The sequence below is a fragment of the Trichosurus vulpecula genome, chromosome 3, assembly GCF_011100635.1.
Source record: "Trichosurus vulpecula isolate mTriVul1 chromosome 3, mTriVul1.pri, whole genome shotgun sequence".
NCBI lineage: Eukaryota > Metazoa > Chordata > Mammalia > Diprotodontia > Phalangeridae > Trichosurus > Trichosurus vulpecula.
In genome coordinates, this window is record NC_050575.1 from 228896979 (window position 1) to 228920502 (window position 23524).

The 23524-nt window shown below is 38.1% G+C and overlaps 1 protein-coding gene and 1 pseudogene across 1 annotated transcript; one reads left to right on the forward strand and one right to left on the reverse strand.

Moving 5' to 3' along the window:
- Window positions 1–2868: 2868 nt before the first annotated feature.
- LOC118843521 lies at window positions 2869–4444 on the forward strand (annotated as a pseudogene).
- Window positions 4445–9161: 4717 nt separating this feature from the next.
- Window positions 9162–10106, reverse strand: LOC118842406 (olfactory receptor 2AG1-like). Its single transcript, XM_036749934.1, has one exon. It carries the CDS (start codon window positions 10104–10106, stop codon window positions 9162–9164), a length of 945 nt encoding a protein of 314 aa, XP_036605829.1.
- Window positions 10107–23524: the final 13418 nt, after the last annotated feature.

Consider the following 23524-nt stretch of genomic DNA (forward strand, 5'->3'; position numbering starts at 1 on the left):
AGCAGGGCTCCAGCCCAGGAGAGCCTGGATGGTCTCTGGGTGAGGTCTATCCCACGCAGAGCTGGGAGCTGGGAGCGGAGTGGAGCAGAGCCCAGTGTGAGCAGCGGGGACCAACCAGACCAGGAGCCAGGTGGAACGTCCCCTGCCACCCTAAATCAGTGAGCTGTGACAGTTACCAGACTTCTCAACCCACAAACACCAAAGACAACACAGAAGGTTAGTGGGAAAAGCTGCGGGAGTGGAAGGAGTTTGCGGTTCGGCTATCACCTCCGGGGGCAGCGGAGGTGGGGCAGCTACAGCTGTTGTTGCTTCCGGCCCCAGGCCCACCTGGTAGGAGGAATTAAGTGGCGGATCAGAGCAGGAGTGCACAGCCTGCTGAAGATTTAAGCCCAGTCCGGGTTGGGGGTTCTTGGGGAAGGAGGAGTGCTGGTGTAACAGAGCTGCCCCCCCGCCCAAACATGGAACATAGAACTCTTTAGTCTACAAGCAGTCATACCCCACTGAAAAACTCAAGGGACAAGTTGGTTGGTTGGGAATATGGCCAGGCAGCAAAAACGCACCCAGATTCAGTCTCAGACTCTGCATTCTTTCTTTGCTGACAAAGAAGACCAAAACATACAGACAGAAGAAGTTAACAAAGTCAAAGAGCCTACAACAGAAACCTCCAAGAAAAACATGAACTGGTCCCAGGCCATGGAAGAGCTCAAAAAGAATTTGGAAAAGCAAGTTAGAGAAGTAGAGGAAAAATTGGGAAGAGAAATTAGAAGGATGCAAGAAAACCATGAAAAACAAGTCAATGACTTGCTAAAGGAGACCCAAAAAAATACTGAAAAATACACTGAAGAAATCAACACCTTAAAAAATAGACTAACTCAAATGGCAAAAGAGCTCCAAAAAGCCAATGAGGAGAAGAATGCCTTGAAAGGCAGAATTAGCCAAATGGAAAAGGAGGTCCAAAAGACCACTGAAGAAAATACTACTTTAAAAATTAGATTGGAGCAAGTGGAAGCTAGTGACTTTATGAGAAATCAAGATATTATCAAACAGAACCAAAGGAATGAAAAAATGGAAGACAATGTGAAATATCTCCTTGGAACAATCACTGACCTGGAAAATAGATCCAGGAGAGATAACTTAAAAATTATTGGACTACCTGAAAGCCATGATCAAAAAAAGAGCCTCGATATCATCTTTCAAGAAATTATCGAGGAGAACTGCCCTGATATTCTAGAGCCACAGGGCAAAATAGAAATTGAAAGAATCCATCGATCACCTCCTCAAATAGATCCCAAAAAGAAATCTCTTAGGAATATTGTCACCAAATTCCAGAGCTCCCAGATCAAGGAGAAAATACTGCAAGCAGCCAGAAAGAAACAATTTGAGTGTTGTGGAAACCCAATCAGAATAACCTAAGATCTGGCGGCTTCTACATTAACAGATCAAAGGGCTTGGAATATGATATTCCGGAGGTCAATGGAGCTAGGATTAAAACCTAGAATCATCTACCCAGCAAAACTGAGTATTATGCTCCAAGGCAAAATATGGACTTTCAATAAAATAGAGGACTTTCAAGCTTTTTCAGTGAAAAGACCAGAGCTGAATAGAAAATTTGACTTTCAAACACAAGAATCAAGAGAAGCATGAAAAGGTAAACAAGAAAGAGAAATCATAAGGGACTTACTAAAGTTGAACTGTTTTGTTTGCATTCCTACATGGAAAGATGACATGTATGATTCATGAGACCTCAGTATTAGGGTAGCTGAAGGGAATATGCATATATATATATATGTATATATATAAGTGAATGTGTATGTATGTATATATCTATGTATGTATATATAGATATAGATATATAGATATATATAAAAGAGAGAGAGAACAGACACAGGGGGAGTTGAAGATGAAGGGAAGATATCTAAAAGAAATAAAATCAAATTAAGGGATGAGAGAGCAACATACTGAGAGAGGGAGATAGGGAGAGATAGAATGGGGTGGATTATCTTGCATAAAGGTGGCAAGAGGAAGCAGTTCTGTGGGAGGAGGGGAGAGGGCAGGTGAGGGGGGAATGAGTGAACCTTGCTCTCATCAGATTTGGCCTGAGGAGGGAACACCATACATACCCAATTGGGTATCGTACCCCACAGGAAAGAAGAGGGAGGAAGATAAAAAAAGGGGGGGGGATGATGGAGGGGAGGGCAGATGGGGGTGGACGTAATCAAAAACAATCACCTTCGAAAGGGGACAGGGTCAAGGAAGAAAATTCAATAAAGCAGGATGGGTTGGGAAGGAGCAAAATATAGTTAGTCTTTCACAACATGAGTATTCTGGAAGGGTTATACATAATGATACACATGTGGCCTCTGTTGAATTGCTTGACTTTTTAGGGAGGGTGGGTGAGAAAGGAAGAGGGGAGAGAATTTGGGACTCAAAGTTTTAAAAACAGATGTTCAAAAACAAACAAAAAGTTTTTGCATGCAACTAGAAAATAAGATACACAGGCAATGGGGCGTAGAAATTTATCTTGCCCTACAAGAAAGGAAGGGAAAAGGGGATGGGAGGGCAGTGGAGTGATAGAGGGGAGGGCTGACTGGGGAACAGGGCAACCAGAATATATGCCATCTTGGAGTGGGGGGGGAGGGTAGAAATGGGGAGAAAATTTGTAATTCAAACTCTTGTGAAAGTCAATGCTGAAAACTAAATATGTTAAATAAATAAATTTAAATTAAAAAAAACTGAACTGAACTGAGTTCAAAAGAACAAAAAAAAACTTTCAATGTATTCTAGCATCAGAGATTTAGAACACTTCTGAATCATTTGGGATACACACTCACTGAGAAGCTGGTTACAGGAAATTGAGGAATCTGTGGAATGGAACTCTCAAACATGACCTTGATAGACAGTTTCTTTCTCATTAGAATTCTGCAGGACAGTAGTTTCCCTGAACCTGTCTGTGTCATAATGATATTTCTCTATCTGGTGGCAATGGCCAGTAATGGTCTCTTCCTATTGTTGATTGCTATGGACAACCGGCTCCATGTGCCCTTGTACTTTATGCTCAGCCAGCTCTCACTTATGGACCTGCTATTCACATCAGCTGTTGTCCCCAAAACATTGGTGGATTACCTGTGTGGACAAAACACCATCTCCTTTACAGGCTGTGGGCTTCAGACGTTTCTGGCACTGACAATTGGAGGTGCAGAACATATTCTGTTGGCTTTCATGGCTTATGATGGCTATGAGGCCATTCAACATCCTTTGAACTATATGGTAATTATGAGAACACAGGTTTGCTCGTCCATGGTGGCTACATCTTGGCTTTCAGCTCTTGTGCATACCATCTACACCATGCACTTCCCTTTCTGTAGAGCCCAGGAGAATCACTAACTGCTCTGTGAGACCCCTCCAATGTTGAAGCTGGCACATGCTGACACTTAACAGTACCAGTTGATTCTATACACAACAGGTGTGACCTTCCTACTAGTGCCTCTCTCTGCCATCTTTGCCTCCTATACCTGTAATATCAGTTAAGTTGGGGTGTTCTTACTGTTTTAAAATGATTAGTTAAGTGTCTTTGATTGAGCCTTGTGAGGTGCAAAGCCCCAGGCCCAAACCCCTAACTACTAGGTGCTTTAAGCCTATGCTGGAGTGAAGCCCTCAGGGTCCTAAGGGGAATTGCTAAGACTAGAGCCAATAGTAGGAGCCTGAGTTCTGGTCACTCAGATGATGTTTGATGATGGCTAAAGAGTGTATAAAAAGAGAGAACAGAGCTATTTGCAGCGGCTCTCACTCTTGGAGGTATGTCAATGTGGAGACTCTGGGCAGCTGTAGTTAAGAGCCCTCTAGTTTGTAAACCTGGATGTTGGGACTTTATTAAACCCTGGCAACTATGCATTGAGATTCGAACCAGACAAGGTCTGTCTGTTGATGTTTGTAATTTGTTTGTACTTGCCCTGAAGTTCAGGGTGCTGGCTTTTTCCCTTGAACTAAGTGAGTTTATATGTATATGTTGGATAAAAGTAAGACTGTTAACCCCTTAAAGTTAATTTCCTTAGTAAAGCAGATCAAAAGAACCTGTGTTGACAGCATTCTTATTGTTGGACTTGTGTTGTTCTTTGAATCCCACAGCAGCTGCTAGCCCAATTGTTATAGCAATACCTTAGTTTTGACTGCTGTGTTCCACATGCCCTCAGCACAGGGGAGACAGAAAGCTCTCCTTACCTGCTCATCCCACTTGTCAATAGTTGGGCTGTACTATGGAGCTGCCATGTTTGTGTATGTCCTGTCGAGTGCCTACCACAGCTCTAAGCAAGACAATATCTTCTCTGTGTTCTACACCATTGTCACTCCGGCCCTGAATCCTCTAATCTACAGCCTGAGAAACAAAGATGTACTGGGGGTCATGAAGAAGGTTATAGGGAAAGGCCCCTCAGTACAGAGATTTTAGCACCTGAGAAACATAAAGATGACTTTGTTCTAATACAGAATTTTGTTATTATTGTTTCTAATTCAATAATGTGTGTTCTTGACACTTTGCCATAGCATTAAATTTGTACATTAATTTCAATGTTACTTTATTTATTTTTGGTGCTGGTAGGTAGGTCATTTCCCAGTCTACTAACGTGTCATCAAGACCAAGGAGCTCTGTAGCCAGTTGATTGCCAGCTCTTGGGTAGATGGTTTTTCTATTGCTGTAATCAAGGTCTATTACATCTTACGTGTCACTTTCTGTCATAAACAATGTCTTAAACCACATTTTCTGTGCTGTTTCTTCCATCTTCAACCTGGCCTGAAAGATCTCTTTCATGGATTCATGGAAGACTTTACACTAGCTATCATCCATTTGTCCTCCTTCTAAGCTACTACACATTTCTATGGCTTCTTTATTGCTACTATCCCACAGAGGCTGGACAGTATATTGTCTTCTCCACCGAAGTCTCCCACTTCACCTTTTCATTAATCTACTGTAAGACTATAATCTTCGTATATGTTCAGTCTCTTGCCATGACTTCATTCAACTCCAACAAAAATCAGCCATATAGAGCCTTAAGCAGCAAATTTATGCATTACCAAGTAAGTGACATTGAACTTTTAAAATGGAAATTAATGTACCTACTTCAAAAATTATTTTTAATAATTGGGAAAGTATTTTACAAAATTCTTTTTAATAAATCAAAAATAGCCTCCACCCAACTTTAAATAATCACTGGGCTTTTTTTTAGTTTTCATTTTCAAAGAAGACTAATGACATCATGGGGTCTTGCTTGTGAATCAGATATAAGTGAAAGAGAGTTGCACAGAGTCCTCGGCCTCACTCTCTCTTCCTGAATCATCAAAGTCCAGTGGCATTTCTGAAATGCAGTGGATGGCCTTGTTGCTTTTGATATCTGACCAAACTAAACACTCCACAGCACCAGCTTCAGCCACCTTCATGGCTGTTAGAACAAATTATCCTCATCCACCTATTCCAATGGGAGAAGTCTTCATACGTGGGGATAGACAACCCCCAAGCCTATGGATTTGGGGCCTGCTGGTTACCCTCAACCTGGCTTAGCCTGTCTGCTGAGATGGTTAACCAGGGTGTGCCTGCTGCTTATGTTACAGTTTCTTAGAGCAACAGGTGAGAGTTGAGTACCAGGTAAATGAGCAGCCCTTAAGAGGCTTGGCTAGCCCTCACAGCAGAGGTACTAGACCACTGCTCTACTACTACCTTTTGACCTTTGACAAGCCACTTAAAATTTCTGGGCCTCAACTTCCCCACCTGTAAAATGATAGATACCAGAAGACTTCTATCATCCTTTTCAATTCTAAATCTATGATCCTTTGAGGTTTAGTTTTTCTTTCTTTTCTTCCCTCCACCACCACCATAGACATGGCTACCATTACACACACACACACACACACACACACACACACACACACGCAGACACACACTTCTGTAAAATCATTCTATACATACTTCTGTTTATCAATTCTTTCTCTGGGTGTAGATAGTTTCTTCGTTCATGTGTTCTTTGTAGTTAATTTGGTTATTTATAATAGTCAAAATGACTTAGTCACTCAACGTTGCTCTTAAAATGATGTTATAACTATATAGAGTGTTCTCTTGGTTCTGCTTACTTCACTCTTCATCATTTTATGCAAGTCTTTGCATGTTATTCTAAGATCATTGAACTCACCATTTCTCATAGCCCAGTAGTAATCTACCATTCTTAGCCTCATGTTCCTCCTCTTTGAATTGGGGGTGATAATATTTCTGTTAAATGCTCCTTTTACAATCTGCAATTCCATTGCTGTTTCATTGCTGTATAGATCCTCCAGTTATACAAATATAAACCCATCTATAACCAAATAAAAGATCTGATTGAATTGCTATGGTTGAAAAATCCATTGCCTTGCTGTCAACCTGGTATTAACGTTCTCTTAAATGCATTGGGAAACCAAAAAAATTCATGTGACTCTCTTTATTGATATATTTGCTTTATTGTGGTGGTCTGGAAATGAACCTGCAATATCTCTGAGATAAGCCTGCATATAATGGTGTTAGTTGTGTGAATGGTAATAAGAGAACATATATGGGGGATGACAAAGTAAAAAATACAAGCTTAGACAAAAGATTTGATGTGTGTGTGTGTGTGTGTGTGTGTGTGTGTGTGTGTGTGTGCGGGGTGGGGAGAGAGAGAGAGAGAGAGAGAGAGAGAGTGAGAGAGAGAGAGTGCGAGAGAGAGAGAGAGAGTGCGAGAGACAGAGAGAGAAAGAGAATGAGAGAGAGAGTATCTAGAATGACCTGAGGTTGGGAACTTGGGTGAGAGGGAGAATAATGGTTCCTTCAGCAGTTGGAAAGAAAGGGAGGTTTCATGGGGAAAGATAATGAGTTCTGTTTTGGACATATTGATTTTAAGAAGAATATGGGACATTCAATTTGAGCTGTTCAAAAGCAGTTGGTAAAAGGAGATTGAAACTTAGGAAAGAGGGTAGGGATGGTTACATAGATCTGAGAATCATCTGCACAGAGATGTTATTTTGAACCCATGTGACCCAATGAGGCCCCCAAATGAGATAGTATAAAAAGAAAAAGGACTATTCAGGATAGAACTTGGGGGGGGGGCACTCATTGTACTAATTTATATTTCTTCCAAAGTTGAGAAAATCTACATGTATAAAGAATTCAGGGTATTTCCCCCCAACCCACAAGTGAAAGGCTTGAAGGACTGCCTCTCTGAACTTTAGCGTATTAGGGGAAATGGAGAACTTTGAAAGAATGAATGACAGACATATTAAGAAAGAAAAACAAAGAGAAAAAAGAGGAGCACTGAGAAGCTCTTGAATGAAAGCTAGTGGCACAGGTTTGTTACTTTAAGGAGATACTTTATGTCATCAATCCCTTCCCCAACTCTTATCCAATCTGCTTTGAGCTGCTTTAATTGGTTCAATTTGTTTTGTGCCAGGCACATGTCTTTGAAGGAGAGAGTGATAACAATAATAATACAAAATGAAATAATCTTGTAATTATCGAAGTTGGCATTTATATAGTGCTTTCAGGTTTGCAAAGTTCTTTGCATACATTATTTAGTCCTCACAACAATCCGGGAATATAAATGCTTTTGTTATTTTACAGATAAAGAAAGAGTTAAGTGACTTTCCCATGGTCAAACACCTAGTATGTATCTGAGGCTGGATTTTAATTTAGATCTTGATTACGGATCTGGTAGTCTTTCTACTGACCTTGGAAGGAAAAGGAAAACGCAAAAGGTTTGACCTAGCAGGGGAACTTGCCCTAGGCTCTCCATTATAGTGGTGTTCCAAAGTCAAGAATAATAAAAAAGGGACTTGAATTCTTTAAAACTACTTTATGGACTCACATGGCTCCAATTAGCAGCTATGCAAAACACTTTTACAGTGTATAGCAGAGCTAAATACCAACTTCTCTAAGAAATACAAAGAACTTTATATTTACTGAATATGAACAGTACATCCCTCCAATCCCCATAATGATCCCAAGTCTTTAACTTTGACTTCTAACCTCAACTCCTCAGTGTCACTAAAACAATTATCTAGGCCAAACTCTAATTTTATATTTTGACAGATTTGTATTCTCATTGGTTAACTTATCCTTGCCTATCCATCTTGGAGAATTCATTTTATTTCCTTCTATAAATCTTGGAAAGGAGGTTTACCTGTTTGATTTTTTTTTAATTTTTTTTTTCGGAGGGGGGAAGGCAGGATAATTTTGGTTAAGTGACTTGCCCGAGGTCACATACCTAGTAAGTGTATCAGGAGTCTGAGGCGAGATTTGAACTCAGGTCTTCCTAACTCCAGGGTTAGTACTCCACTCCCTGCACTACCTGGCTGCCCCCTTTTAAAATTTCTTGACATTGCACAGATATCAATGTAGGTCTATAAGTTATCCCTTACTGTCACAATGTATCTGCCCATATTTTCTTATTGTCACGCATTCCTCCTTATAGGACTCTTGATGTGCATCTTCTGAATAGTTATGCATGTAGCTTCCTGTTTATGCCCATTACACTACTCTCTATTGCTCAATGGGGTGACCTTGAATATTGTTTAATAAATGTAAAAACTCATTAATATAGTTGGTCAAAAGTGAATTTCCACTGTTAATAATGGATTTACCCTTCCTTGACAACTTCAAGCAAAGACTGAATGGACTTGGGTGAAAATAATTATACAGAGGATGCTGTTCACATAAGTGATTGCTGAGCTTTTATTTGTGGTGTTTGAAAATCATGAAGACTGACAGAAGTATCACAAGACCAAAGAGGGACAAATTTTATGCTAGTTTTCAAAATTAGAAAACTGTATTCTTCAAGCTATAAGCTCTTGATTTTGACAATTCCTTTAAAAAAAATCTGGAATTCATTATGAAGGGTGAGTTTTGTTATCTGGGCACAATTATTTCCAGGAATTAGAGAAGTCAAATATTTTGTACCTCTACAATTTCCGTTATGTTGCCCCTTTTGTAAATATCTCTCACATCCTGAATTATTTCCTGTATAGAATACAGTAGTGTTGAAGAATAAAAGGGGAAATTTGAGTATGGTATGCCATTAAATATTCCAGACAAGTGAAAATGAGCCTAGAGAGAATTTGCTAGCTACTAGCTCTCAGCTGGAAGATCAAGTCAAGGCCTATCTAGGGACCTACAATTTTGGTGCTGAGGGGCCTTTCCCTAGCAACTTCTTCAGGGCTCCCACCACATCCTTGTTCCTCAGGCTATAGATCAGGGGGTTCAGGGCTGGAGTAATATTGGTATAGAACAGAGAAAAGATATTGTCCTGCTGAGGGCTGTGGTAAGCACTGGGCAGAACATACATGAACACAGCAGGTCCATAGTAGAGTCCAACCACTGTCAGATGGGATGAGCAGGTAAGGAGAGCTTTCTTTCTCCCTTGTGTTGAGGGCATGTGGAACACAGCAGTTAAAACTAGAGTATAGGAGACAAGAATAGCTGAGAGGGGGATGAGGAGAAATGTCACACCCATTGTGTATACCAAGAACTGGTATTTTGTGGTGTCAGCACATGCCAGCTTCAGCAAAGGAGGGATCTCACAGAGCAGGTGGTTTATCTCCCGGGTTCTGCAGAAAGAGTAGTGCATAGTGTAGATGGTGTGCACAAGGGCATTCATGGATGCCAGAAGCCAAGATGTGGCCACCATAGACCAGCAAACTTTTGGTCTCATGAAGACCATATAGTTCAGGGGATGTTGAATGGCTACATAGCGGTCATATGACATGAAGGCCAATAGGATATCTTCAGCACCTCCAATTAGAAGTATCAGAAACATCTGAAACCCACAGCCTGAAAAAGAGATGGTGCTCTCTCCATGCATGTAATCCACAAATGTTTTGGGAGAGATGACAGTTGTAATGAGCAGATCCATAAGTGAGAGCTGGCTGAGCAAGAAGTACATGGGCACATGGAGCCTCTTGTCCACAGCAATCAATAGGAGCAGGAGGCCATTGCTGTTCATAGCCACCAGGTAGAGGAATGTGATTGTGGCACAGACTAGCCCAGGGTACTTGCTGTCCTGGAGAATTCCAATGAGGAAGAAACTGTTATCCAAAGTGGTATTCCAGCATTCCATTGTACAAGATCTTTTTTTTTTTTCCTGGATCAAAACAGAGAAGTAAGTACATAGACCCCAAAAATCCAGAAATACAATAAATGTATGATGTTGTAGGCCACTAAAATCCAGTAGGTGGTAAGTCAATAAAGCGAAAGCCTTTCTATTAAGCCAAGTGGACTCACGGCAACAATTATCAAGTTTATTTTCTGATAAAAGTATTTCTTCTCCAACAATTGACAAAGATAACCACCAAATTGAGTCAAGTAAAAAGTGATGAATTACATTAAAATATATACATGAATAGAAACCTCTAAACAGAACTATTTTAGAGTATAAACCCATATAAAATTTATTAAACTATTTGGAGTAATGTCAAGTATCATTCTTTTGGATTTTCTTCATAATTTTACTTTTTCTAGGATTTTTTTAAATTCTTGCTTGCGTTTGTAAGTTTTATTGTTTTCTGCCTAAAGATAATTGATTTATATAGATTGTATAGATTTATATAATTTATAACATATTTGTAATTATGAAGGTCAAGTTGGCAGGAATATTAGGATGAATTTTGAAGCGGAGTAGTAAAGTGAAAAAAACTGATTAGATACAATTAGGATTCTATTTGTTTCTGTCCTATAATATTATAGATTTATGATTTTGTGTTGCATCCCTTTTACTTTCTTTTTCTTTTCCCCTGAAACTCAAATGGTAGGAATTTTTCAGAGGATGGAATAGGAAGAGTGACAATTGTGAGAGAAAAAGGCAATGAAGTTAAGGGTTGGAGAGAAAAGGCTTCCAGGATCAGTGATGGCAGCAACATCCTTTTTGCTGGTGGTTCTGACAAGTCTACGTGTCCTACTTCATGATGGATTACCTGCAGTTTGAAAAGTTTGAGTATCTCAGATAATGACAAAATAGCCAGGACTGAGTCCTATGCCCAGCGAGTGAACAGGGACCCCAAGTCAACCTATAATATAATATAATATATAAACCTCACATTTCCACTTCTTCTGGAGTAGTTGTTTCCATTTAGTGGTTTGCTGACATCTTGGATATGTTTGGAAATGGTTCATAGGGTTCACACTATAAATTCTCTAAAGGCTCTTTAAGCAGATAATAATTGACCAATTTTGTTGCAAATATATTTTTAACCCATTGCAACAAGCATGTGTATGCTTGAACCTTTATAGCTTTATTTCTGCAGTGGTTTAAAACTGCTATGATTATGTTCACAATAATTTTTGAGTTTTTGTGCAACAATTAGCTCAAATTTGACCCCTTTTGACTAAATGCAGCATTTCTCCCAATTTCCCAATCTGTCTTCAAATTGTTTACAAATGACCACAAAGGTTAAACAACTTTCAAGTCTTTTTTTATTTAACTAAGGATAGTATTTGTATTAAATAAAATTTATAAAATAAATCTAATATGAAGTTTGCAGACAATAGTATGAATATGAGGTCTTGCTAGGTTATTTTTAATTTTTACAGAATGTTTAATATAATATATACATATAATATATATAGTCTATTTGTAATTTTTTTATAAATAATTTTATATTTAAAAATTTCAAATTACCAGTAGTGCAAATTTTTAAAATTTATGAATATTATTATATGGTGTAAATTTTAATTTGTAGTTTTGGAGCAAAAGTTATTATAGTTTTGGTAAGCACTTAATGAATATTTTGAGTAGCATATTAAGTTACCCCAGTGATGCACAACACATTTTGTTGCTGTTGAAAGAGTTTGCAGAACAAAATACCTTGGGAACAACTGTTCTAGAGCCTTGAGCACTGAGTGGGTGTTATTTTCCCCCCTAAAAGGGAGTTTAAACAAATTCAAACTATAAATATTCTAGAACTCCTTTGTCTAGTTTGATCTATGTCTGCAGCTTTGTGTGGAGACTTCTAGGGCTCTGGAGAGAGAGCATCAGTCTTACAGTTGCTCACTAAATGAAGACATTTTAATTATGCATTACAATATTATTAAACACTGTTTCTTTAAATATATGTATGCCTACACACACACACGTGTGTGTGTGTGTGTGTGTGTGTGTGTGTGTGTGTGTGTGTGCCTGTGGGAGAGTCAACTCCATTGTGTAAAGTTCTCTGGATTAATGTTCAATTAAACATAGCTAGATCAAGTGAAGAAGGTAAGATTTCAGGCGAGGTAGAAAAATCCACTAATTTTTTATTGGATAGGTCCAAACATCCACATACTTCTTGACAATGAATTGATCAGCTGCCCTATGGATAGAACCAGTGTTGAAAGAAAGAAAAAGGTTTGTGACTCTCTGTAAGACAAAGAAACCACTGGACTTACTAAAATCTTCTACCCACAGGTCATGTACAAAGTTCAAGGCTGAGTGACTAGCAACGATACCTGTGGTTAAGTGCATCTGCTTCTGTGTGCCAAATTAAGGTATAGAGTTGTTATAAGAGAAATGCAAGGAAAGATCTGTGTGTAATTAAACAATTTGCTTCCTGCTTATGGGTCAGCTTCTTTTTGATTATGTTTGCTTAAAATCCAGGAAAGAATATATTTGCATTGCAAATGAATGGTAGTTGAGAAGACTGCATCATTCTATTGACAGAAAAAATTGGAAGGCTCACCTTGATAAATTAAGTATTACTCCGGAGGACATTCCTCCCCCCATAATCCCTCACAGCAGTGTATATGTATGTGTATATGTGTGTGTGTGTGTGTGTGTATGCTAAACAGATAGCTTTCCACAATATTTAGTCACAAGATTTGTCTAAGAAACTTAACCCCCCAAAGTTTAAAGGACTGGAATAGCCTAATTTTGCAATGACTTCTGAGAGTATGGCATGTTTGTGTTCCTACCAACACAAAATAGCAGCTATGTGTGCACATTTTGTAGGTTAAATTCTATTTGGAAAAAGAAAGTGAAAGTGCTATGGGAATCTATCTCTACTTTCAATTTTTAGTGATAATAAAGTGTTTTTTCAAAGAGTAGCAATGAATTTATGACTCAGAAGATTGTGAATCATACCTTGTGTTTTTTGGCAAAGATGTGCTGCACTATAAGTACATAATGAGGTATATATTTAGAGAAAAAGGTAATGTTTTTATTTCTTAGGAAAGAGCATTGTTTCAATAAAAGAAAGAAAGAAAGACAGTTGAGGAAGGAAAAATAACTTCTAATCAGCACTAGGAGATTTGAGAATAGAATAATAGAAAGAAGAGAAGAATCACTTAACATTTGGAGCTAAATAATAGACTTTAATTTAAAAAGGTGCAAACAGGAGGAAAGTGTTTGCATAGATCTACTAATCTTGTTGCTAAGTCTAATATAGTAATAAGAATAGAAAAGGGGGTACTTATCAGAAGAAAATATCAAATAAGGAATCCAGCAATAAAATAAAGTGCCTATGAGGTCTATATGTATGAAGCAGAAAGAATGGATAATAAACAAGGCAAAATAGATCCCAACTCATGTAGAAAATTTGACCTTGTTGGTTCAAATGTGATTAAAATTTTATGATACTTCATAAATGATGGCTCATTTATGATACTTCTGGAGGTGTATACCATATTCATAATGAACAGAAGAGTTAAAAGAGGCAGGGAAAAGGCACTGTATATTAAGAAGATATATCCATATGAAGATATGTAAGATCCTGGCAGCCTGGGGGAGGAAATATGGTATAGAACACCTAGGTGAGGATCACTGGAAGAAGAATCAGAGCTGACATTGTTGTGGGTATATAATTCAAATAAATCAGACAGAAGGAATAATTTAGTCAAAAAGTTTGGGAATCAGATCACAAACATGGCATGACAGTATGATGGTAGTGATAGGGAACTTTTAATTCCTGGATGTTGTATGGGGATGTCCACCAAAACTGAGCAGTTGAGAAATTTATGCTTTTAATAAATGAATTTATTTATTCTTTACATGGAAGAGGAGTTGGCAAGGAACTGACAATTGATTGACTTTGCTGGGCCTGATTTTGACTAATAATGAGGCAGTGATTGCTCAAGTAGAGATAATGGGAATATTGAAATTTGTGATGGAGAACAGAAGAAATACCATGAATACTATGAATTGTACCACATATTTTAGGAGAGAAGAAAGGATAGGCAAGATTTAATGGCTTAATATTATATTAAGCTACTAGTTGGTTCAGTTGATAGACTTGTTGTCTGGAAGATCTGAGTTCAAATCTTATAAAAGACATTTACGTTTTAAAGCCCAAGATAAGTCACTTAATTCTCTTAACCTCAGTTTCCTCATCTGTAACATAGTAATGATAATAGAATCTACCTCACAGTGCTGAGGAGGATCAAAGGAAATAATATGTGCATCTACATCTACATCTACATCCATCTGCATAGATATAGATACATCTATCTATCTGCATTGATATAGATATAGATAGACACATTCTATATATGACACTTTGTAAATCTTAAAGTGCTATATAAATGGCAGCTATTATGATGATGATGATTTCAAGGACTATTGGCTTTAGTGGGATGGTAACATTGCCAAGATCAAGTACACAATCATCTTTTTTTGTGTGTGACTAAAGTGAGGTGGAGACGTTCATCTGGTTAAATGAGTATTTTGAGGAACAGGGAGGTTAGAGTGGTTGAGAGAGTATCAATATGTATGTTGACATACCCTAGCATGAGAAAAAGACTAAAATATAGGCACTGAACTCATTCTGGAAGGAAGGGAAGTGTTTTGGAGATCATTTGCTAATGGTTACCAGAATTCTGATTGGGAGGTAGATATGGTTTGAATAAACCTCAGAGGAGGGGAGATGAAGTTAGGGAAGTATAGGAAGTGCCTCAAAGTGGTAATAAGTAGCAAGGAGTACTGCCCTACTTGGATCAGTGAGGTGAGGGAATGAAAGAAAATAAAGCTGGTGTTGGAAAGGGAGGGCAGGGGTTGTGTGTTATTAGAAAGGGGATAGGTGTCATTGAGAGCAGGGAGATGGAAAGAATGAGAAAGGAAAATCTTAAAGATAAAAGTTAGTTTGTTACCTATGAAGTAGTATTTGAGAGGACATAGTAGAAGGGATGGGTAACTTCAGAGTGGAAAATTATGAAGATTGGATTGGGGTGAGAGGAAAAAAGGGACTGGGCTTTTGAATGATTCCTGGGGTGGTTGTGATTGAGATTGGGATGAGGAATGTGTTAATTATCAAGGAATGAATGTAGGTAGGTTATAACTTCCATAGGCATTTAGCTTTAGGGTAGCGTTCTCTCAACCCTTAGGCAGTTCAGGTGGGGACAAGCTCTGGGAGGTGAAGGAATGGTGTTATTCCTCTTTGTCCCAAGTCCAGAGACCAGGCTAGAGAAATGGGAAAATATTCTTTCATTTCTTTTCAGAAAGGTGGGGAGACTGGTCTACAATGGAATTAGGAAATGATGATAAAGATGCTAATGAATGATTTGGTTTAATGTATGTATAAACAAGATGTGGGGATGGAAATCTAGAATAAGGAAAATTAGTTTGAAATAAGGGAATGAAGGAGAGTGAAATGGAGTACAGTCTATCGACCTATGTCCTAGGTGGTATAGTGGTTATAGCCCTGGAGTTTGAGGAAGGAAGACCTGAATCTGAATTCTGCGTCAGAGGCTCACTAGTTTTTAGGTAGCCATGGGCAAGTAATTTAACATCTCTCTGCCTCAGTCTTCTCAACTGTTGTTTAGCCATTTTCAGTCATGTCCAATTCTTTGTGATCCCTTTTGGGGTTTTCTTGGCAGAGATAGTGGAGTGGTTTGCCATTTCCTTCTCCAATTCATTTTGCATATGAGGAATCTGAGACAAACAGGGGTGATTGACCTGCCAGAGTCACATAGGCATTGTGTCTGAGGCAAGACTTGAACTCAGATCTTCCTGACTCCAAGCCTGGCACTCTATCCACTGTGCCACCTAGCTCCTTCCTTGTCTGCAGAATGGGGATAATAACAGCACCAACCTCACAAGGTGGTCGTGAGGATAAAATGAGTTAAAATATATAAAGTGTTTTGAAAGCATTAAAAAACCCCATATAAATAGTAGCTGTTGTTTGTCCAGTTAATATCTGTTTATTCTACTGTTATTCAGTTGCTTACTACTTTCCCTTTAAACTCACATTACAGTACTATTGTGATACATGGTTTCTGCCCTACTACTTTGCTGCCAATTTGAATACCCAAGACGTAGCAAGTAGCCCTGCTAACTACCTGTGTGAGCTAGAGCAGGTTGTTTAACTTCTATGATCCTGAGTTTCTTGATTAAAATGCGGATTTTTGATTAGTTGAGTTCTAAATCTATGATCCTAATGATTAAGGAGTGGATTTATTCTGAGAGATCTCATATACCTATGCAAACCTCATGTAAAAATATATTCAGCTCTAAGGGGAAAAGAAATTTATACATGAAATCACATTTGTAGTTTTTGCCTTTTCTTGTGCCTCCACACTCTACCATGGGAACAGTGATAGGAGACAAAAAAAGAAGATATTTCTGAAAGCAGAAATGTCCTAGAACTTGTCTCTGATCTCCTCTTTACAGTGGGAGAGTGATGGTGCAGGGGGACATTGGACAAATGCCTTTTCAGAGACCATATTTAATAGGAGTATAGTATTAAAGACAGAGCATGAGAGTATGTGCCAGAGGTCATCTGGGGGACTTCAGAAGCCATCAGAGCCTTTTTAGGCTCTGCCCAAGATAGAAAACATTAATATCAGCAGTTGGCCAATTGTGACTTCTACCCACAACTAGGAAAAAGAAAAGCAAAGTCTCAGAGCAAGTGATAACCTCATGTCCAAGTAGAAGCTAAGGACAGAATCCTGAGTTCTCCTGGAATATCGTCCAGTTTTTGGTAACATTTAGGAGAAGGTTTGACAAAATTAAGACTTAAAAAAACCTCTTCCTTTAACTTCTTTCCCTATCTTTTTTTCCAGTGCATATTTTACTTTTGGTCAGTTTCCTGGCCAAATTAGACTTACCTATTGAACAAAGACTACAGGGTTCTCTTAGGAGAAGTTATATCTACAAGGTCTTAAATATCTAATGTAAATTGTGAGATAGAAGACAACATGTCAGAGATTCTTTTCACCATTAGTTAGCACCAGAAGCTCTCTTGTGGACTAGCAGAGACTACAGTACTTCTATGGACATAGGACTCTGTGTGGGTACTGAGTTGGAGGAACTGTTTTCCAAAAATAAAAATTATTAAATATTGCACTTTGGCTATCTGGGGAGGATTTGATGTGAGTGGTTTTGGTGGACTATGGTGAAGTAGAGTCCAAGCGGCTCATTATAGCAGGAACCACTGTTGTACTAGTCCAAAAGTAAGGCACTCTAAAGAGATATGAGTTCCAGTGTCAGATTTGAATGTAACTCCCTAGGTTACCCTGAACCAATTCATACTCCTCTCTGGTCCTCAATTTTCTCCTCATCAATAGAGCTATGCCTCACTGGGAAAATCTGTGGATAAAGGAGAAAAGATATGTACACAGGTGTCAGGGGCTTTTTCACTGTGAGGACCCAATGCTGTTATTTTTTATTTAATTTGGAATGGAGAATCCTATTTTCTTTCTACCCCACCCCCTCCACTTACTCTCCCTCATGCAAATGCAGATTCAGATTCTGTATGACTCTCTGAGTCAGAACACGTATTTTCCTACTTACCTCTCATGAAGAAAGTGGGTCAGTACTCAATTCCACCGGCTCTTCTATGGTTAGCTGAATGTCTGAAATGATCAAGTGGAGAAAAATTTCTATTTTCTAGCAGTGATGAATGTGGGATGGTCTTGCTGGGATGAGATGGTTAGGAGTGCATCCAGTTTCGGTAATGTTTGGCTTTTCTGATGATTTAATTGGGCAGGTATGGTCACAACACAGTAACAATATTAAGGTAGCATGCTGCCACTGCCTTTCTCTTTGTCCCATATGTGAAGAAAGTGAAGAAGATGCTTGTCAAGATGTTCTGCATCTTACCTAATTCTCCCTGAACCAGCCCCTCCTGGCCAACAATGGGAAGCAAACAGAAGACTACAGCTCAAGGAACTAAGAATTTGCCAAGTTTTGAGAGAAAAGTGACATAGAGTGGGAAGAGCAGTGGGAGAAATGTAAAAAGAGTGCTAAAGAAGGATCTTTCCACATTCAGTTTTTATTGTCTTCTAGGAAGAATGAAAACAGTAAGACCCGTATTCCTGAGGGAGTATGTCTGCTGTCCCATCAGTTGCCTCCTCTTCAGATTGGATCTGTGCCTCAGCTCAGTTCAGATGGCATCCTTTGATTACCTGAGATGACAACATCACGGACTTGCTGTTCAAGGGTCAGGGGCTTTAATGAGTCACAGAGGGGGCATTTCTTGACCTGATTCCCCTGACTCCCTTACCTGATAAGCAAGGAAGCAACTCTGGAGTCTTGAGGGCCCTTCTTAAACATTGTATTCTGGGCTCTTCTCCAAATATTGAGTCACAGAATTGAATGGTGTTTGTTTTAAAATATTATTTTCACTTTCTTCATCTTAAACTCGCACTCTTTGTCTGCTTTACAGATTGGTCACTAATCTCTGCCTTGCTTTCTCTGTCCTCTCACTTCTCTCTCTGCATATGGATTTGTTTTCATCTCTTAATATATGATACCTTAAGAGGAGAATAAGCCTGGAACAGTTGGCAGAGTGCTGGTTTTGCAGTCACAAAAACCTGGACTTTGGACCCTTCCTAATACATACTGACTGAGTGACCCTAAGTAAGGCATCTCATTTCTTAGTGTCTCTGATTCCTCTCCAACTCTAGAAATTGTGGAACAGGTGCTGACCTGCATTGGTAGATTAGGTTTTTTCGTTGTTAGAGTTAAAAGTCTCATCCATTCTCCCCTCACAAAAGAAACAAGAACCCTTTCTTGAAACACATAATGCTGTGATAAATATCCTAGTTTTATTGATGTTTTTTTTTCTTTTTTAAATTTTATTTTAGACTCAAGGCCAGAATACAAATACTAACTAGGGAAAAGAAACAAAACCATATCATAAACTCAAATATTGAAACTTAAATATGAAGTAAGAAAGAAAAAAGCATGTCGGGTACATGGCAAAACATAAGAGAGGATCCCAAATATGTAACAAAAAATTTCCATTTCAAGAAAGTCTGTACGATAAATAATATGCCTTTTGTTGAGAATAGTTCATCTTTTATTTGCTTCCTTGTGAGTTTTCTCTTGTTCTCTGCTTTGTACTTTTTTACTTTGTTCTTTTTCCCCTTCCCCCAACCCTCAGAAGTCTTCAATATAGTTTAGATATGTTTCTTAATAGCTATAGGTATATACATACATATATAGATACATACTTTCCCAAACATACTCTACTCCTGATCTTTGTTTTTTTGTTTCTGAATATTTCATTTCCTATACCTCCTGCCTCCTCTAATTTACTTCTACCCCCTATCTTGTCTTCCTATTACTTGTCTACCCCACTCCAAGATCCCTCCCCTATCCTCCTATTCCCATAAATCTAAACACCCTTCTATACCCCCTTTTATCTATTCTCTCATTCTCCCCCTAAAGATCCCTCCCTTGTCCTCTCTCCCCTCTCTATGCCCATACCATTTTATTTCTTCTAAACTTAGAAGACTTTTAGATTCTTCTAAATATATATTGTTCCCTCTTAAACCCATTCCCAATGAAAGTAGGTTACCAGAACTACCAGCCCTCTTCCCCTATCTAACTTCTCTGTATCCTTGCTTCCTCTTGCACCTCATTTGTATAAAAGGTATTCTTTTTAGTTGTTCTTAAATTATTTTACTTTTAAAATTCATATTGTAGTCAAGTTTACCCCCATCTTTTTAAATTTTTTTTTTAATTTTTAGTTTACAGCACTTGGTTCTACATAGTTTTGAGTTCCAGATTTTCTTCCCTCCTTCCCCCACTCCTTCCCCAAGGTGGCATGGAATCCTATATATCTTCCACATATAACTTTGTGTTGAATTAATTTACACACTGGTCAAGTTATGGAGAATTACGACCAATGGAATAAACCATGAGAAAGAAGAAACAGAACCAAAAAAATTCCCGTCCAAAAAAAAAAAACAAAAGAGATAAAAAAAGGGGAAAAAAGGTGAGCATAAAGTGTGTCTCAATCTGCATTCATACTTCATAGTTCTTTCTCTGGATGTAGACAGTATTTTCCATCATGAGTCCTTTGGAGTTTTCTTTGCACCTTGTGTTGCTGCGAAGAGCAAAGTCTATCAGGGTTAGTCCTCACAGAGTCCATATATCTGTGGTTGTGTATAATGTTCTCCTGGCTCTGCTCCGCTCACTCAGCATTATGTCATGTAGGTTTTTCCAGGTTGTTATGAAGTCCGTATCGTCCCCATTTCTTATAGCACAAATATTATTCTATTACCCTTATGTACCACAGCTTGTTCAGGCATTCCCCAATTGATGGGCATCCCTTTGATTTCCAATTCTTTCCTACCACAAAAAGAGCCACTATAAATATTTTTGTACATATGGATCCTTTTCCCACTTGTGTGATCTCTTTGGGATACAACCCTAGAAGTGGTATTGCTGGGTCGAAGAGTGTGAACATTTTTATAGCCCTTTGGGCATACTTCCAAATTACTCTCGAGAATGGCTGGATCAGTTCACAACTCTACCAGCAATGTAATAATGTTCCAATTTTCCCACATCTTCTCCAGCATTTATCATTTTCCTGTTTTGTCATTTTAGCCAATCTGACAGGAGAGTACCTAAGAGTTGTTTTGATTTGTATTTCTCTAATCAGTAGTGATTTTGAACATTTTTCATATGCCTATAGATATCTTTAATTTCTTCCTCTGAAAACTGCCTGTTCATATCCTTTGAACATTTCCCAATTGGGGAATGACTTGCATTCCTGTATATTTGGCTCAGTTCCCTGTATATTTTAGAAATGAGGCCTTTATCAGAGATAGTAGGTGTAAAGATTTTCTCCCAATTTTCTGCTTCCCTCCTAATCTTTGTTGAATTGGCTTTTTTTTGTACAAAACATTTCAATTTAACATAATCAAAATTATCCATTTTGCATTTTGTAATGCTCTCTATCTCTTGTTGGGTTGTGAATTCTTTTCTTTTCCATGAATCTGATAGAGAAACTATTCCTTGCTCTCCCAAATTGCATATAGTATCATCCTTTATTCCTAAATCATGAACCCATTTTGACTTTATTTTGGTATATGGTGTAAGATATTGTTCTATGCCAAGTTTCTGCCCTACCATTTTCCAATTTTCCCAGGAGTTTTTGTGAAATAGTGAATTCTTAGCCCAGAAGCTTACCTCTTCAGTTTTATCAAAGAGTCGATTGCTATAGTCATTGACTTCTCCATCTTGTGTACCTATGCTATTCCACTGATCCACTACTCTGTTTCTTAGCCAGTACCAGCTAGTTTTGATGACTGCTGCTCTATAGTACAGTTTAATATCTGGTATGGCTAGGCCACCTTCTCTAGCATTTCTTTTCATTAATACCCTAAATATTCTAGACCTCTTGTTATTCCAGATGAATTTTGTTATTATTTTATCCAGGTCTGTAAAATAATTTTTTGGTAGTTCAATTGGTATGACACTGAATAGATAGATTAATTGGGGTTAAATTGTCATTTTTATTATATTAGCTCAGCCTCACCATAAGCAACTAATGTTTTTCCATTTAATTTGATCTGTCTTTATTCATGTGAAAGGTGTTTCATAATTATATTCATATAGTCCCTGGGTTTGTCTTGGCAGATACACTCCCAAATATTTTATAGTGTCTACAATAACTTTGAATATACTACCACCTTTCTCATGAGCTCACCAATTATAAATAAGAATCTTAGACATACATTTTAAATTTTACATTATATAAAAGGTAAACAGTCTGTCCTTATAAATCCCTTATAATCAGTCTTTGGTATATACCTTATGTTTCTCTTGGTTCTTGTATGTTGAATCTTCTATTAAGTTCGGGATTTTTTTTACAAAGTCTTGAAAGTCTGAGAGTTTATGAAACATCCATTTTTTTCATTCAAAATAATATTTAACTTTGCAGGGTATGATATTTTCAGCCAGAGCTCCAGGTCTTATGCTCTTCTATATATTGTGTTCCAAGGCCTGTGGTCCTTTAAAGTCTCTGCTGCTAGGTCTTGTGTAATTCTAATTGTGGAACCCTCATATTTAAATTGTTTTAATTTTGGTGTTTTCAATATTTTATCCTTGAGCCAGGGGTTTCAGAATTTAACTATGATATTCCTATGAGTTTTCCTCATAGGATCTCTTTTAAGTGGTGTTCAATGGATTTTTTTTTCTATTTCTACTGCCCTGTCTTGTTCTAATGCTTCAGGACAATTTTCTTTAATTGTTTCTTTTATTATTGTATCAAGATTCTTTTTTTGATCATAAGTTTCAGTTACTTTGATTATTTTTTATCTTCTCTTTTTGATGTATTCTCCAAATCCATTGTTTTTCTTATGTTTCACTTTCTCTTCTTTTTCATTATTCATGCTTTATTCAATTATTTCTTGATCTCTTATAATTTTGCTGGCTTCACTTTGCCCAATTCTAACTTTCAAGTTGTCATTTTCCTCCTTGAGATTCTGGATCTGCTTTTCTAATTGGTTAACTTTCATAATTCTCTTGTTTTTCTTGGATTATTCTCATTTTTTTAGTTTTTTCTCCATTTCTGTCATTTAATTTTTAAATTCTTTTTTAAATTCTTCTACAAATTCTGTTTGGGCATGTGACAATTTGACATTACTCTTGGGGATTTCTTTACTTCAATATCCTTCTCTGAAGATGAGCCCTGGTCATCTCTATTCCCATTATAGCTTTATATGGTTGCATTTTTTCTCCTTTGCTGGGCATTTTTTTGTGGTAATAGCTTGATTTTTTGTAATCACCTCTAGCCCTGGGGTATGGGAAATGATGCCTCTTGTCCCAGATCTTCAGTTCTCCCCTCTAGAGTGGAACCAAAGCCAAATCTCCAACCTCCTTTAAGTGCCCACAGCCAGGGGCTTTCTTCCCCACTACTTCTATACTCACTGGGTGTTTGCTGGTTCTTTGTCACCCCCAGCACTCTTTGAAGCACAGCTGGGTCTTTTGTTCCTCATCTGCAAAGGTTCCCTCAATCGTACTGGGCTGAAACGCCCAACTTCGTTCGCTATCCCAGGGTGAAAAGTTCCTGTGGCTGGGGCCAAGACAGCCTCTCAAACCAACTAAACCCAGGACTTGCTGTTTGTTGTTAAAACCTAGCCTGCTCTTCACAGGGACCAAACCTCTTCCTGGGATTTTTCTTCAGATCTTCTCAAATTGTCCCAGGAAGCTCATGGTTGTGTCCCTATTCTTCTTTGTCTCCACCCATACTTTGTTCACCCTAAGGTGCTATTTTTACTCTTTTGTGGGGGAAAATCTTGAGATCTTAGAATTTTCTGACCTACTCCACCATCTTTCCA